Raw genomic sequence first — 18,140 nt, forward strand, 5'->3', positions numbered from 1 at the left:
TCCTGCTATTTATTTTTTCAATATTTTCAATGTACAGAATTGACCCTTCTACAGATTTATTATATGTATAGATTAATATGGCACAATTGAATAGGTTTAAAGTAGAAACGTATAAATATTGACATTAGTGAAACGTTAAGCTGTGGTAAATACTAAATAGAGATGAGTAGCGGCAATAAGTGTATGGCTTCGTGGCAGGCGTGCCGGCGTGCGGCGCGGAGGCGGAGGTGTCGGTGCGCGTGTGGGGCGGGGGCGGGGCGCCGCGCTGGGAGCGCGCGCACGAGGCGCGCTCCGTGCGCGAGGACGTGCCGCCCGGCGCGCCGCTCGGCCCACCGCTGCAGGCGCGCTCGCCGCTCAACCGCCAGCTCATCTACACGCTGCACGACGCGCCCGACCTCTTCGAGATACACTTCGACACCGGTGAGCGCTCCCCGCGTGCCGAGCCGGGATCGCGAGCGCTGCCGGCCCGCGCCCTTGCCCGTAGTTACGTTGTATTTGAATCGCTAAGGGTGCGGCCGGCGTAGCGTTCGTCTTCCGTGCCGCTAGCCGTACTAACTAATTCATTTTGTCCCACAGCCCGCGACGGGGGGACTAGCCCGTGTGAGTATAGGCCGTTATCGCTTGGTTGCGTTTTCATCCGACCGTGTAGTGTGAGCTGATTCATTTGCCTCGTTTGAGATTTATTTATTTGACCCTTTAATCCGAAATCCACCCGCTTTTAAATAATTTACTCCGCCTTTTATCCCGAATCGACCCGACTCCATTGTTTCACGCATCATCAATAATCGCACAAACTAGTTATTTATTTGTTTGTATGTAACATTTTAAATAAATTATAAAATGATATTATGCTTACTTAATTTGAGATTTCAAGGTTTGAGCTGTTGAACGCTTAAATTTTGTTGATTCCTTGTATATTACATGAATAGTTTCATTCTTTGTGTGTTGAGATTGTTTTTGTTATCTAAAAAGGAGAAAATCCAAAAATATATTAGGTATGTATACAAATTAGAGAAAGAAACTATTAGCTAAATGTTTTCACTGATCACGGTTGTCTGAGTAGTGGGATTCGTTGTTATAATTTTTTTTAATGCGGATTATTAAATATTATTTTCTATGTTAAACATAGTTTATTACACCTTCACACGTACATTTTCATTCGCACTGACGAAGCTTACAAAAAATCATTTGGTAAAATACGCTTAGCTGGTTCATTCGTGCCGCTGGTTTGCAATAGATAGGTATGTTTCGGAACATTTGACGTTCGATCGAAATATAACAAAATAAGCGAACCGGCGTCACGAAGAGGCTAGGCCAGGAGGTGACCGGGTTGTGGGCGCAGGCACGCTGGTGGCGACGGGCGCGCTGGACTACGAGACGGCGCGCTCGCACGCGCTCACCGTGCGCGCCACGGACGGCGTCACGGGCGCCTACGCGGACCTGGCGCTCACGCTCACGGTGCTCGACGTCAACGACTGCGCGCCCGAGTTCGCGCAGGACGAGTACCGCGCGCACGTCTCGGAGGCGGCGGCGGTCGGCGACCTCGTCATACGAGTCGCTGCGGCCGACCTCGACACTGGTAATTAATGTCTATTTTAATTTCCCAATGAAAAAAATTATAAATTCTACCCATTTTATCTTAGCAATCAAACAGTTTATGATAATTAAGTAAGCGAGCGCGCGAAGTCATTTAACAACTCACGATTAACGAAGTAAAAGAAGAATACGAGATAAGAAATTCTGAGGTCTGTAAAGCTGGCGATGAAAAATTAGCGAAATTAAAAAAAAAAAAACAACGCCAGAATTTGTTGCTTTTTTGTTGCTAATTAGTTGCTATAATGACGATTTTGTTGCTCAACCCGATCGCTGAAAATCAGCAACAGTTCTAGCTTTACATTAAGGCACATCAACAGGCAGAAGAAATCGGAAATAGTTTGGAAAATCCAAAAGTGCACGCCTCATAATCTCATCCTTTACAATAAAATTGATTATTTATAAAGAGTACACTATAAATATAAAAAAGAAATAAAATAAAACAGTTGGAAAAGTAAAGAAAGCGTTACCGTAATAATTGAGCTATTTTTCTTGTGGCCCCACCTAGATGTGAAACTGCGCAGGTTTAAGGGACTGACTACCAACTTATTTTTTTAAACCTTGGCTTATAGTATAAAGAATCGAGTTTATAATGGTGAATTTTGAGTACACTATAAATATGAAAAAAAAAAATATTATATATAGATATACCAAAATTATGGAGAACAGTCGATATTTTTTTTTTGTTTATTTAATAACAATTAAACCACATCGAATCAGACCCTGAAAAATGAAAGGGTTCTTTTCCTGAGCATACTCAAGCGTAAGAGAAAAAAAAAGACTCGATTAGTAAAGTATTTCGGTCGCTATCGTGTTAACAAGAAAATCCTCCGCACATACAGACACACGGACGTCCAAGACAGAACTTTTTTAAACTGTTTTTTAACTAGTTTAAATAACAAAAATGACATCAAAAATATCATGAATGTTAAAAATAGTGTTTTTTCTTAATATGTGTGTGTATGTATTATCTTACAAGTGCAATGTATGATACATAAAGACATTTTAAGTTTGAAAAATCAGATGTTTTGCGCAAAGTGACAGTAGTACCCACCTCAACGCTTCGCTTATGAGGCGTGCAAAAGGGATGGATCGTTGGAAGAGATGATTCTACAACCTTGAACAGACAATAGAATTGGAATCAAACAATCTTTACTTGAAACTGTGTATTATGATTTAATCAAAATACATAATAAATTTAAAATCATTACTAATTAGAAAAGTTCGATTTCGTTTGCATCGCAGGCGACAACGGCGAAATAGTATACACGCTGTCAGCGTGGGGCGGGCAGGGGAGGGAGGGGAGCACGGACGACGCGGCGCTGTTCGCGGTGGAGAGCGGGTCGGGCGCCGTGCGCGTGGCCGCGCCGCTCGACCGCGAGCGCCGCGCCGCGCACCACCTGCTGCTCACCGCCACCGACCGCGGCCAGCCGCCGCTCTTCACCACTGCACACTTGTTCATTACGGGTTCGTTTCACATCGATGATCTCAAACATTTATTTACTCAAAGTTAAAGATCCTTAAGTAAGCAGTTTATTAGCAAGACAAGTACACGCGCAATGGGTATAGGTATCTATTATATTGTATATTGTATAACTAACACTAATACACTATTGAACAATTTATTGCGCCAAAATATAAAAGAAGAATAGATGAGACATATAGGTATTTATGAATTTCAGAAAACATAACTTTTTACACTGTAACAAAAAAGTAATTGTTAAAAAAGACAGAAATGGCACTAGCTGGTTGGTGCATTTATGAATAGGAGTCACTCAATGTCAATCAAATAGCAGATTCAACCAGATAACTGCGATGCTGCGATGTGTTACCGCATCTCTGTAAATTCAAGAAAAGTTATTTTTAAATAAATTTATGACTGAAAAATTAACCAATAACCTTTTTAACCTCATATTTTCCATTACGAATTTATTTTTTATTTCTGAGAAAAAGAATAATATATTTTTTTTAATATTCTAAGTTTTTTAAGATCATTTAATAAATACTTACTTACTTACTTACTCCTGTGGCGCTGAAACCCCGAAGTGGGTCTTGGCCTCCGAGACGAGAACTCTCCACCTTCCCCGGTCCTGAGCGGTCTCTTGCCAATTGTCATTGGCTTGGAGCTTACTCAGGTCCCTCTCCACTTGATCGCGCCAGCGATACTTGGGTCGACCAACTGGCCGTCGGCCCGACGGACGACCCAAGTATGCTCTCTTCAGACCTCGCTCCTCACCCATTCGCTCTACATGACCGAGCCAACGCAGGCGTCGTGATTTTATTTCCCCAAGTATATTTGGCTCGGCCATGAGTTTTTCTAAATCGGCATTCTTACGGACTTTCCAGCTTCCATCCTCTTGTTGGATAGGACCAAAGATCTTCCTAAGAAGCTTCGTTCGGTAACTAAAAGGTTACGCTCTTCATTCTGGGTTAGGGTCCAGGCTTCACAACCATATGTAAGTATTGGTCTTATAACCGTCTTGTATATCCGCAGTTTGGTGTTTTTACTTAAAAGCCTGGACCCGAGCACTTTATGCAAGGCTGCACCACACTTGAGGGTATTTTGGATGCGGATTTTGATTTCTTCCTCGATAGTGTGTGCATCAGTTTTCGTGCAACCCAGATATCTGAAGCTAGCTACTCCCGCGTACGTCGTATCTCCAACCTGTAGATTTTGGCGCTGCGTTCGTGTGTCCCTATAGCGCTTCATGTGGAGATATTCCGTTTTTTTGACATTTATTTTTAGTCCGAACTTTTCTGCTTCTTCGTTCAAGATCTCAGCGGCTTTGCTAACTTCGTCACGGTTTTCACCAAGCAATGCGAGGTCGTCTGCATATCCAATTACCTTATGCTTTCCATTTAGTAGCACTCCGCAGTCCAATGCAAGCATTTTCCGCAGGATGTATTCCAGTACCAAATTGAATAGCACAGGCGACAGAGAATCGCCTGCTTAAATCCGGTGAAAACCGCAAACTCTTCTGTTAGTTCCTTGCCTACTCTCACTCGCATGTTACTGTCTCCAATAGCCGCTTTTATTAAGTCCCCCAGTTTGGTTGGAATTCCAAGCTCCTTTAAAATTGCGAACAGGGCGCCCCTATCGATACTGTCGTAAGATTTTTCGAAATCCACAAATAGTGCGTGCATGCTCTGAGCATATTCCCACCTCTTTTCCATGATCTGTTTGAGGAGGAAGATCTGATCTATCGTACTTCGGTTCCGACGAAACCCACACTGATAGTCACTGAGAATTTTTTCCGCGTAGGGTTCCAGTCTGTCCAGCAATATGTACGACAGGATTTTATATGCTGTTGGCAGCAGAGCAATTCCGCGGTAGTTGCTACATTTCTTCTTGCTACCTTTCTTGTGAACTGGGCGCGCGCGCCGCCTTCTCGCGCGTCAAGCTGTCGCTGGCGCCGGCCAACCGCGCGCCGCCGCACTTCCCGCACCTCGTGCACGAGGCTCGCGCTCTCGAGAACCAGTTCATTTAATAAATGGCTTATATTATGCTTAAACTTTATGCAAAGTTATAGAGTGGTCATAGGAGCAGTTTAGAAGCTAAATGTAATAATGACGAAGCGCAGCAATATCCTTTTTTTGAAAACTAAGCTTCTAAATGCAAAAATATTTCGTATACATATCGAGGATATACAGGATGTCCCACTATTGGAATACTAAGCGCGAAGGGACTTGTAGTGTTGCATACACTGATCACGTAAAAAACAACAAAATGATGTCAAAAATTTTTTGCTAATTTTTTCCTGAAAATCCATGTTTTCTTCTTTAGATTCGCGCAACCGGCATATACCGCTTCTCTAATGTGAGCATTTTGTCTATGAAAACATAATCTTAAACGATTGCTCACGTGCTGGTGGCAAAGTTGGGCGGGTTGCTTGTTATGGGTGTACACATAGAGTTTTAAGAATTCATCTATTTGAAAAAAGAATGCGTCTGGAATTTTATAAGTATTTTTTACGTAGGTACTATGCGTATGCAAAACTATAACCTCCTATGAGCTTAGTATACCAACAGTGGGATACCCTGTATAATACAGGCGTAACATAATAAATTAATATAACCGAAATCTAAAACCTGACCTTGAAATCTGTGTCCTCTTCGCGTGAAATGCCCCAACGTTACACAGTTATTCTTTATTCTTTAATTCTTTATTCTTTATTAGTTAATACCTATTTCGTATTTAAAACAGTGGACGACGTGAACGACAACGCGCCACGCATGGAGCGCACGGTGGTGACGGCGCTGGTGTCGGAGGAGGCGGCTCGCGGCACGGCCGTGGCGCGCGCGGCCGCGTGGGACCCGGACGAGGCGGACGCGCCGCGCCTGCGCTACGCGCTGCAGGGCGCGCCCGAGCGCCGCGCGCTGGCCGTGCATCCGCTCACCGGCGTGCTGTCGCTCACCGAGCCGCGCGCCTGGAACGCGAGCGGCGCGCGCTCGCTCAACGTGTCCGTGTCGGACGGCGCGCGCGCCGCCTTCTCGCGCGTCAAGCTGTCGCTGGCGCCGGCCAACCGCGCGCCGCCGCACTTCCCGCACCTCGTGCACGAGGCTCGCGCTCTCGAGAACCAACCGCCGCCGCTGCTGCTGACTACGGTGAGTTATCGTATCACTTGTCTATTTACGCCTTCGCACGAAACGCGATACGTTTACCTCTGTTGTTTAGTTTGCTTCGTTTAATATGTGGTATATTTTTAGGTAAAAGCGTATGACGACGATGCCGGGGAATATGGCGTCATCACCTATTCAATTCCATCGGCGAAGCTACGTGAGACGTTCTCAATAGATGCCACAAGCGGCGCTCTCAGCACGCGTGTGCCGCTGGATAGAGAGACGCGCGCTGAATGGGAGGTAATATCAAAAACATCTATAGTATAATTTTATATTCTTATATATCCATTCCATATGTAAAGAATGGAAGACTGCTTCCATTTTATGCTTTAGTTTTGATTATTTACTTGTATAAGTACCAATATTTATAATTAAGTACATAGTTATATTATATTATTGCCTAAACTACATAATTATCTGCAAACATCTAGTACATCAACGATGGACACACAATATGATCATCGTTGGTGCATAATATAATATAACACTCGGAGCTAGGTTAAATATTAGTTTGAATGTAATAAGAATGTTCAGCCACGAGCAATAATATATAACTAGGGGGCGATTAGCAAAAATATCTGTCACAAGAACAAGTTCAAGAATATCAGTCTGCCCGTATACAGCAAAAATATCTGACACTAGCTGCGCTCCGCGATTTACCCGCGTGGTTCCGCTTCTGTTGGTCTTAGCGTGATGAAATATAGCCTAAGCCTTCCTCGATGAATGGGCTATCTAACACCGAAAGAATTTTTTAAATCGGACCAGTAGTTCCTGAGATTAGCGCGTTCAAACAAACAAAACAAACCCTTCAGCTTTATAATAATAAGTATAGATTAGTAGGCAGCATGAAAAGTGGCATTAAAATTATGTGAAAATGTAAAGCAAATAATTGTGATAACCTCTCAAAGCATAAATACCTATGTGACGTCACCTAGAGACAATTATATCTGACACAATTTTATATTTCAGTATTTTACATTAATTCCTCATAAAAAGCATAAAATATATGTGACATCAACTAGGGGGCAATAATATCTGACAAAATTTTATATTTCTGTATTTTGCATTGATTCCTCACAAAAGCATAATTATGTGACATAAACTGGGAGGCAAATAATAGGTATATGGCATACGGGCAGACAGATACCTATTATTGAACTCGTTCTTGTGACAGATATTTTTGCCAATCTGCAAATAGTAATACATATAGGTATTTATGCTCGTGACTGTACTGCGATTCTACACAACTGCCTAATAATTGATGTAGACAGTTGATAACAAATCACAGTAAGTCAACGACTATTAGCAAAGTGGGTCAAAACATCGTATAAACAACGTCTGAGCTACGACGAGCTTATACGAGCTACTACGTACGAATCGTGCCTATGGCACGATTCGTACGAATGCGGCACTAAGCATGTTCGGACAGGAAACAGAGACAACTATTTATCCACAAAAATATTAAATCAAAAGTTACGTCTAACAATATTATGCCTGTATCAATCTACTATATCAATCAATTATTACTACTATTAACCTAGTCGTAAATACTTGTATAACTAGGTGCCAGTGATGGCGAGCGACGGCGGCGGGCTGGTGCGGCACACGGTGGTGCGCGTGCGCGTGGGCGACGCCAACGACAACGCGCCCGTGTTCCCGCTGCGCGAGTACCGCGCCGCCGTGCGCGCGGACCGCGCGCCGCTCGCGCCCTTCCTCACGCTGTCGGCCGGCGACGCCGACGCGGGCGAGAACGCGCGCCTCGTCTACTCGGTGTACGAGGGCGAGCTGCGCTCCGACGCCGCCGGCCTCTTCGCGGTCGACCCGCTCACTGGGGCGCTGTCGTTTGCTCGCAATGCGTCCGCATACGGTAAACTATGTGTTATTTTCTGCAGTGAAAATTTTTTATGGAAAAAAGTTGAAAAAATCCATTAAATGTACCGTGAAATATGCCAACATTGCCCTTATGGGTATCTTTGCCCGAAGATCAATTCATAATAAAATTTTTAAATTGCAAAAGTACCTTCATACTTTGGCATCATTAATAGTACTCGGTGTAAAAAAGGTTATAATATGTCTAACAACACTACCTATTGTGTGTGTCGCTAACTTAAATCAGCAACTTGTTGAAACTCGTCGAATATTATATTGTGTGATTTCGCGGCCAAAAAATGGTCCATACAAAATTATCGTTTTGACAGTCACACTGTAGACTCGTAGAGACTGCAAATGTGTGTGCAGTGCAACGCTTTATGGTTGGCACATTTGTGACTAGCGTAAAAAAAATTCGCGTTTTTCTGATGAAATACATCCGTAAACAGCACAATATCTAACCATTTGCTACGAAAAACGATAATCACAAATTCAAAATAATAAAATTACTTTAAGTCAATTTGATTAATGTTGTCAATCTTCGTTGCGTATCGTCACACGTATCGTCCTTGCAGACAAATGCGGACCATTTTCAGGCTGATCGTGCGGGGTGAGGTAAGTGTTTAATTTTGGCGGGAGGCGGAGAGTGTCCGTTCTGTAGTGCTTAGCTACTATTATTTATTCTGTGGCTGAAGGTTGTTTTAAACAAGTTACAATGGTGGGCAAAATTACCCAATAATGTAGCGATCTTTATTTTACAACATTACCTACCATCAAGAAGCTTAGGGTTGGCACATTTCATATTACCACATAATTTGATAAGTAATAATATTACTTCTATTCGGTTAATTTCTGAAAAATAAGCTTTATTTGGAATCCCGGAAAGAAGCATGGTAAATAAAGTTAAATCGATGGAATAGTCACTGAACAATATTCTGTTTTTTTATCTTTATATTGCATACAACAAAAAAAACAACATAAAACATCCTTGCAGTAATCGAAATCGAAAGTCATGCTTCCCACTCGTCACACTCAACACTCACTTCGTCACTTTACCTCACGTCACTTTTGTCATTCGTTATTATAAACTACATTTAAAGTTTCCCTTTATTATCTATAAGTTTCTATTCCCTAAATCGAAATAATTTTGACTAACTTTCACTTTAACTTTAACTCGCGTCACTTTACCTCCCATCACTTTACCTCCCGTCACTTAAACTTGCGTCACTAACTCCCGCCACTTTAACTCGCGTCACTTTACCTCCCGTCACTTTAACATGCGTCACTTTACCTCCCGTCACTTTAGCTTCGTCATTAATACGTATAATATCATAAAACGTCATTGCGCCAGAAAACGATTGGATCTGCATCTCTCGATATATTGGGACAACTCAACAACACACTCACAACTCGTCACTTTAACTTGCGTCACTTTAACTCTCGCCACTTTCACTCGCGCCACTTTTACTCCCGTCACTTTAACTTCCGTCACTTTAGCTTCCGTCACTTTACCTCCCGCCACATTAACTCCCGTCACTTTTGTCATTCTTTATTTTAAACTACATTATAATTTTCTATTCCCTAAATCGAAATTATTTTAACTCACTTTAACTTTAACTCCCGTCACTATAATTCCCGTCACTTTACCTCCCATCACTTTAACTCGCGCCACTTTACCTCCCGTCACATAACCTCCCTTCACTTTACCACCCGTCACTTAAACTTGCGTCACTACCTCACGTCACTTTAGCTTCCGTCACTTTACCTCCCGCCACATTAACTCCCGTCACTTTAACTTCCGTCACTTTTGTCATGCGTTGTTTTAAACTGCATTTACAATTTCCCTAAGTATCTATTCCCTAAATCGAAATAATTTTAACTAACTTTCACTTTAACTTTAACTCCCGCCACTTTCACTCGCGTCACTTTAACTCCCGTCAATTTAACTTCCGTCACTTTAACTTACGTCACTTTACCTCTCGTCACTTTAGCTTCCGTCACTTTACCTCCCGCCACATTATCTCCCGTCAAAACTTGAAATTAACATCATTTTCCAACGCGATCCGACCTGGGCTGATAGCAAGTACTGAGTTTATAGGCTTAGGTGTTCCTGTTCTCTTGGGATTTCCGGGATAAAACATATAATATCATTATTCTGCGTGCTAAATTTCATTGTAATCGGTTCAGTAGTATTTGTGTGATAGAGCAAAAAACACACACATACCGCATTTATAATATTAGTAGGATACCTTTTCTTGCATTTTAAAGTTTAAATTATGAACAAACCTATTTTTTTATAATGTTGTAACTTAAAAATTTATGTTTCCAGCAATTTTTCCTTTATTAACACAGATAAGACGTCACTTTTACCAAATTTCAAGGCTCTGTGTTCATGAGAAGTACCCTGTAGGTTTTGAGTTCCATGTAAATGTCGATATTTGCGAGAATTTTCAGCATTTACGGCTGTATCTTTTGATGCGTTGGCTTGTGAGTTTGACTTTTTCACAGCATCAAGGGACCGTAGACTTGAGTATTCGATATTTTCAGCTTGATACCAAAAACAAAAACATGACTGGATCATTATGTGAAACAGCTTTTCAAATTCACGACAAATCTAATAAAAATATATATTCTGTAGCCTAATTTTTGTCATTTTCGAAGCAAAAATTTTTTTTTGGTAATACAACTAACTAAGGAACCTATAGCATCTAAGGTTAGATAACCAATCAGAGCCACGCTTGAGGCGTGGCACGAAAATTCGCGATGCACGTGAGTCTGACGTTGCCAGATAAAATAAATTTGTTAAAATAATGCAGCAAAATATAAATAATACTTTATATTTTAATATTTTGGTCGTAACCGGGAGAACCGGGTTTCATATTATTCAGACCTGGTTCTCAAGATCATCAAAAAACCCGGTGTTCGGTTTTTTCATTAACTACGTTGACGTCGTCACTAGTGTATCAGTCAGTAATAAAACAGATTCAATAGAGGAAAGACGTTTCATTTCAACACGAAAACACGGGTTATGCAAAAACAAGCCTTATTGCCGCAACATATGGTCGCATTCGTACCGGATTATCTGAGCTACAATCGAAGAACAAAAGAAGTACACGGGCAATTGATCGCGATAAGAAGCTCATTATACGAAGTTATTTGTAACGAAGTTGTTATTGAAAGACAATATTTATGATGGCGAATAATAATACGGAACAAATCATACGTGTTTTGGAAAGTACGGCGGAACTTATAAAAAAAACGCAAATTAATATATCTAAGTGTCCTAAACAAAGACTTTCCAAAGGATATATACAATCGCGAATTAAACAATTGGAGGATTATTGGCAAACCTTTCAAAGCGCACACTTAGATTTAGTAAAAATAACACCAAGGGAACAAAAGGCGCTTTTACCATACTTCGTCAACGAAGAATTTTACATTCACGAGGACCTTTATTTATGCATACTCGCTGATTTGAAGGATAAATTATTGAACATGGAATCCACTGCATCAGCCCTGGAGTCCAGCCATGACAGCACCGTGGTACACATCAACGAACGAGTGAGGTTGCCGCGGATTGAGTTACCTACGTTCGCCGGGAGCTATGAGGGATGGCCGACATTCAATGATTTATACCTAAGTTTAGTGCACAACAACAGCACGCTTTCCGAGGTACAAAAACTACACTACCTTAAGTCCAGTGTTTCAGGCGAGGCAGAAAGTTTATTACGTAATATTAGAATTACCGATGCTAATTATACACAGGCTTGGGAAACATTAAAATTAAGGTACGGAAACAAACGTTTAATTGTTAACTCTTTATTAAAACGACTTTTTTCTCAGAAAAAATGTATTTCGCAAACTGCTTCTCAGTTAAAATCATTATTAGATACCACTAATGAAGTTTTAAATAGTCTTGAAAATTTAAATGTATCCATCGACTCTTGGGATCCGATTATAATATTTCTCGTAGTACAGAAGTTAGACCCAGAGTCTCATAAAGCGTGGGAGGAATTTGCGTACACAAAAAGTGAAGAGTTACCGAAGTGGTTAGATTTAAAACAGTATTTAGAGTCTAAATTTCGTACATTGGAGTTAATTACACCGCCTGTAAGGTCTACTAAAGAACGCGTTTTTCATGTAAGTACGTCTGTTAATTCTGTGAAATGTTGTATAATGTGTAATGAGAATCATAATCTGTGTAAATGTAAATCTTTTGCAAAAATGAATTGTAATGAACGTGTTGAATATGTAAAAAGTAAGAAATTGTGTTTTAACTGTTTGGCCCCAGGTCATTCGGCATTTAAATGTCGTATACCTTTGTCGTGTCACATATGTAAAAAGCGTCATCATTCTCTTCTACACCGATCAAATATAGGTATAGGTACAGATTCGTCGGTATCCGAGGTAACTACACAACCGTCGACATCAATGCGGACCGATGTAGATGAGAAGAAGGTGCATACTACAATGACGTCTTTACATAGTCTAGGAGATGGTGAACATAAGGTAAGTCTCTTGGCAACTGCGGTAGTAGTGATTAAAGGTGAAAATGGACACACTACTACTCTTAAGGCATTAATAGATTCAGGGTCACAGGCATGTTTTATTACCAAACGAGCTGCACAAGTCTTAAAGTTACAGCTCAAGCCGGTTAATATGATAGTAACTGGCATGGAGTCTTTGAAGGTACATGTAAGGAATGAGGTCAAAGTAAATATTTTGTCTCGGTGGGAACCTAAGTTTGAGTTACCAGTACACGCCTACGTGATGTCAAAGTATTTAAAAATAAACTTGCCTTCGAGAAATAGTATTAAACATGAGCTTGTACACTTTAACAATTTAAATTTAGCAGATCCAAACTTTTATGAGTCGGGTTGTATGGATCTTTTATTGGGTGTAAATGAATACACAAAAATTCTACAAGAAGGTTTAATCAAGGGTCCCTCAGGTACTATATGTGCTCAAAATACCAACCTGGGCTGGATCATTATGGGTGGAATTAATATGAAAGTTAACACTATACATAAGTCTTTAATGGTTACAAATTTAACTAGTGATTCAAATATTAATGACTTACTTAAAACTATATGGGAGATAGATATTGATACAAATAGAAAGTTAACTAAAGAGGAACAACTATGTGAAGATATATATGAAAGGACACATGAGAGAGATACTAATGGAAAATATATAATTGTATTACCTTTTAAAACTGAAAAGCTGCTTTCACCTGAAGGCAACACGAGAGAAGTAGCTGTAAGAAGATTGTTGCAATTAGAGAGAAGATTTAAAAGAGATCCAGATCTGAAAAAGGAATACCTGAAAGTTATAGAAGAATACAAAGAATTAAAACACATTGAAGAAGTACCTGAAAAAGAAATAAATAAAAAAGCAGTTTACTTACCCCACCACGCCGTTGTACGTCAAGATAAGGAGACCACGAAGACTCGAGTTGTGTTCGACGCTTCCTGTAAAGGTTCTAACAACATATCATTAAATGATGAACTGTTACCTGGTCCAGTATTGCAAGAAGATCTCAGAAACATTATTATGAGGTGGAGAACTCATAAAATCTGTTTCGTATCAGACATTCAGAAAATGTACAGAATGATATGGATGAATAGGAATGATGTCGACTACCAAAGAATAGTCTGGCGAAATGATCCAACTGAAAATATACAAGATATGAGATTACTTACCGTCACTTTTGGCACAGCATCCGCTCCATACCTAGCTGTAAGAACACTTAAACAACTTGCTGCTGATGAAGGTCATCATTTTCCTGAGGCTGCTAGAATATTAAACGAAGATTTTTACGTAGACGATTGCATGTCTGGTGGTGATGATTTAGAACAATGTATTCAGCTAAGAAAAGATTTGACGGAACTATTGCGAAGAGGAGGTTTTGATCTTAAAAAGTGGTCGTCTAATAGTGCAGAATTTTTACAATCTTTAGAAGCAAATGATAGATCTACAAAGGCGCATTTAGATATTAAATTAGATGGTATTGTCAAGGCATTAGGTGTTCAATGGAATTTGGGAACGGATCGATTCGAATATAATTTTAGTTTAGAATCAATAGATGATGATAATGTTATAATAACTAAACGCAATATTCTTTCTGATATACAAAAATTATTTGATCCATTAGGATGGATTGCACCTTGCATTGTTTTAGCAAAAATTTTAATGCAGAAGTTATGGCTTGAAAAAGCAAACTGGGATGAGGATCTTAATATTTTTATAAAAGAAGAGTGGAAGAATATTCGCGATGATCTCCAGAATATAAAGGATATTACTATAGATAGATGGCTTGGAACAGTAAATACAAATTTTGATACAATTGAAATTCATGGGTTTTCAGACGCTTCGACATTAGCTTATGCTGCAGTTATTTATTGTCGTGTTAGAAATGATGATGGAACTTATAGTACAAGTCTAATTGCTGCAAGAACAAGGGTTGCACCACTTAAGACGATATCATTACCTAGACTTGAACTCTGTGGAGCTTTATTACTTTCCAAACTTTTGAAGCAAGTATCACAATCACTGCGTATACCAACGTCCAAGGTTTTTGCTTGGACAGATTCATCAATTGTTATTGCTTGGCTATTTGGTGAACCTTCAAGATGGAAAGCTTTCGTCGCAAATAGAGTAGTTGAGATAGTTTCTACAGTTAATAAGGAACAATGGTATCATGTTCAATCTCACGATAACCCAGCAGATATAGCTTCGCGAGGAATGCTTGCTATAAATCTTAAAAACTGTGACATTTGGTGGAAAGGTCCCTCGTGGTTAAGAAACGATGAACTACAATTAGAAAGACCAGAATATATACAAACTGATTTAGAAGAAAAGAAGATACCTATTAATACAGTCCCACTAACAAACACTAAACAAGATAAAATCTCATTAAAGTTTGAAGAATTTGATACATTAAAAAATTAATGAGAACAATAGCTTATTGTAAAAAAATTTGAGATTTAAAAAGAACAAAAGGTGCTTCCCACCTATTACGGTACCACAACCAAATTTAGAAACTCTTAAATTAACACATTTATCTCGTTGGCAATATTGTCAAAAAATGTTAAATGACTTTTGGTGCCGTTGGCAAACTGAATATTTGACCAGTTTGCAACAGCGAACCAAATGGTTGAAGAAGAATGATGAATTTAAAGTAGGTGATGTTATTTTGATTAAACAACCTAATTTGCCACCTGGCAAATGGGCATTAGGGCGTATCACTGCCAAACACCCGGGGCCAGACGGTTTCACTAGGGTTTATAGTGTTATAGGTAAACCAGAATCTGATGGCAAATAGGGAAATCAAAATTTTGAGTGTGCAACCCTAGGGAAAATGGACTGAACGATCTTGACACTGCTTATTTTTTAGTTTGTTCTCAATATCATTAGTCACATTACATAAGTGGACAATACTGTACTTAATAATGAGATATCCACTTAATATTATGTAGGTACATACTTACATGTATAATATACATATTACTTTTATACAGGTAATACATATTATTATTTACACATACCTATATTTGTATGTTCATTATCATTATGCCATGTGAAAATATCGATGTTATATCGATAGAAACTAGACTGCTTATATTTTTTTATAAAATAAAATAAAAATAAAATAAAACTATGTTTATTTTCGTAAGTATTAACAGATACACACATTATAAAATTGACTTGGACAGCTTGGACTTGACGAATAGCCGTATTGGAAACTCCTGTAATAAGTTTCCATAAAATTATATTCCAATCAATAAACAATATTATAGTTACCTATATTTAATATTTTTTAATTGAAAGTATCAAAGCGGGTAAGTCCAATTTACCAATAAAATCTTCTAAATTGAAAATTGTGATGTGTTTGACCCTTCTTCATCAAATATTTTTCTATACACATTATAAACAACACCTCTTGCTTGTGATCGCAGCAGCTTTTTCGACATTTTCGAAGATTTTTTAGACAAAATCCTAAAAATTCAACTGCAATGCAAAATCAACTGCAAAAAGACAAATAATTTGACAACCAATTTGATAGTTGTCAAATAAGTTGCCACATGAAAATCTTTTATTTCATAAATATAAATATGCCATCAGATTCTGGTAGACCTATAAGAGCGGTGATAGTGTAATAAAAAGAAGTGTATCTAAATTGTGTTATCTTCCTATCAATACAGATATCAATTAATCATTTAAAACAAGCGAGTCAATTCATTTCGCATGTAATTGTTCTTTTGCTATGGTATATGTATGTGTATTTGATTAATTGTATAAGTGTAAAATGTAAACCTATCTGTATTGTTGTTATGTGTATAGGTACATAAATATTTAATATAAAACTGTCATAAAAATGTATAAAGTTGTGTGTAAACTAAAATATAAAAAATAACAAAGCTTGCAAACATGTATTATGATGTGTATTTGATAAATTTATTAAAAATTAAAGTCAAAATTATAGTATCGTAAACAAATGCTCAATGTAATATGTACTATGTAATGTATGTAACATTAAAATTTAAGGTATACATAATATATTGATTTTTTACGGTGTTATTTGTTAATTCATACAGCATGCCGCTTGTTTGTACGTAAAGGAGACTAATTTCATTGTTATTTGAAAGGACTAGTGTAGTCCTTTGGTGGGCGGTATGTTCGGTTTTTTCATTAACTACGTTGACGTCGTCACTAGTGTATCAGTCAGTAATAAAACAGATTCAATAGAGGAAAGACGTTTCATTTCAACACGAAAACACGGGTTATGCAAAAACAAGCCTTATTGCCGCAACACCCGGGTTTACCCGGGTTTTTAGAAACCGGGTAAACCCGGGTGCATGCCCTACTCACAAGCGCGTGGTTTCCCCGAGCATAGTTCATGCCTCGTTTGCAACGGAATAGACGAGACAACACGCTCGTTTACACTACATTTTTAAATTAAAAAGTATATAAATTGAATCGGTCATAAAAATATCGTTGATACCGATATATTGGCTAACCCGAAGTATCGCCGATATATCGGTATCGGTATCGGATGCACCCCTACAAAAAATACTAAGGTTTCCATAGAAAAATTTTGCAAAAATTGAATTTATTAAAAAAAAGTGGGCAACGTTGGCATATTTCACGGTACGGTCACAAAATTAGTTTATATACATTGTGTCTATAATCGTCCGTGGCGCATGTGCAGCGGGGCGCACGCTGCAGGTGTGGGTGCGCGCGCGCGACGGCGGCGGGCTGTCGGGCGAGGCGGCGGTGGGCGTGGCCGTGCTGCGCGCGGGGCAGGCCGCGCCGCGCGTGGCGCCGCCGCCGCCCGACCTCTTCCTGCCCGAGGACGCGGCGCCGGGCACGCTCATCGCCGAGCTGCGCGCGCCGGCCGGCCCGCCGCCGCGCCTGCGCCTGGCGCCGCCCGCCGCGCGCGCCGATTTGTTCGCGCTCGACGCGGCGGGCCGCCTCGTGCTCGCCGCGCCGCTCGACCGCGAGACGGCGCAGGAACACGTCATAGGTGATGAATGCTCCTTATATGATATATCGTCGTATGTGATGAGCGCTTTGATTGTTTTGTGTCGCCCTTTACACATAAGTTCTTGTTTATTAATTATTACCTATATGAATCATCGAATCTCTGGCACTTGATTTTGCTAGGAAATAAGAACTTACAAAAAGGCTCAAATTAGATACAACTTTCTTGAAATAAAATTATGCTTAAAATACAAAAAAATAATGTTAATATTATATAATTTATATATATTATATACTTTGTATTGTTAGGTAGGTACCTCTTGATGGAACTGCATTTTTGTAGTAAAGATTTTTTAAACAAACAGACACCTGACTACTTAGTTCCACTTTTATTCAGATTGTTATGACAAAATCGAGTAAATCGAATCGAATCGATCGAATACGAGTAAATCCTTTTTTTATAATCGTACCAGCCCCCACGACACAAGTTCTCTTAGTGTGGGAGCTATAGTTAACTACTATAAATGTATAAATAAGAAACAGCAACTTTCTTTATGTATTGTTAAATTGGTTTT

The 18,140-nt window shown here is 39.5% G+C and overlaps 1 protein-coding gene across 1 annotated transcript in view; it reads left to right on the forward strand.

Annotated features, from left to right (window-relative positions):
* Positions 1-18,140, forward strand: part of LOC123691679 (fat-like cadherin-related tumor suppressor homolog) — a 79,147-nt gene that overhangs the window by 26,015 nt on the left and 34,992 nt on the right. Inside the window, exons 20-27 of the mRNA XM_045636195.1 lie at positions 199-420; positions 577-600; positions 1,343-1,579; positions 2,839-3,060; positions 5,798-6,198; positions 6,301-6,453; positions 7,777-8,080; positions 17,294-17,608. Of these exons, the coding sequence (XP_045492151.1) occupies positions 199-420; positions 577-600; positions 1,343-1,579; positions 2,839-3,060; positions 5,798-6,198; positions 6,301-6,453; positions 7,777-8,080; positions 17,294-17,608 (1,878 nt within the window). The remainder of the gene's footprint in view (positions 1-198; positions 421-576; positions 601-1,342; positions 1,580-2,838; positions 3,061-5,797; positions 6,199-6,300; positions 6,454-7,776; positions 8,081-17,293; positions 17,609-18,140) is intronic.

Source organism: Colias croceus, chromosome 5 (genome assembly GCF_905220415.1).
Source record: "Colias croceus chromosome 5, ilColCroc2.1".
Lineage (NCBI taxonomy): Eukaryota > Metazoa > Arthropoda > Insecta > Lepidoptera > Pieridae > Colias > Colias croceus.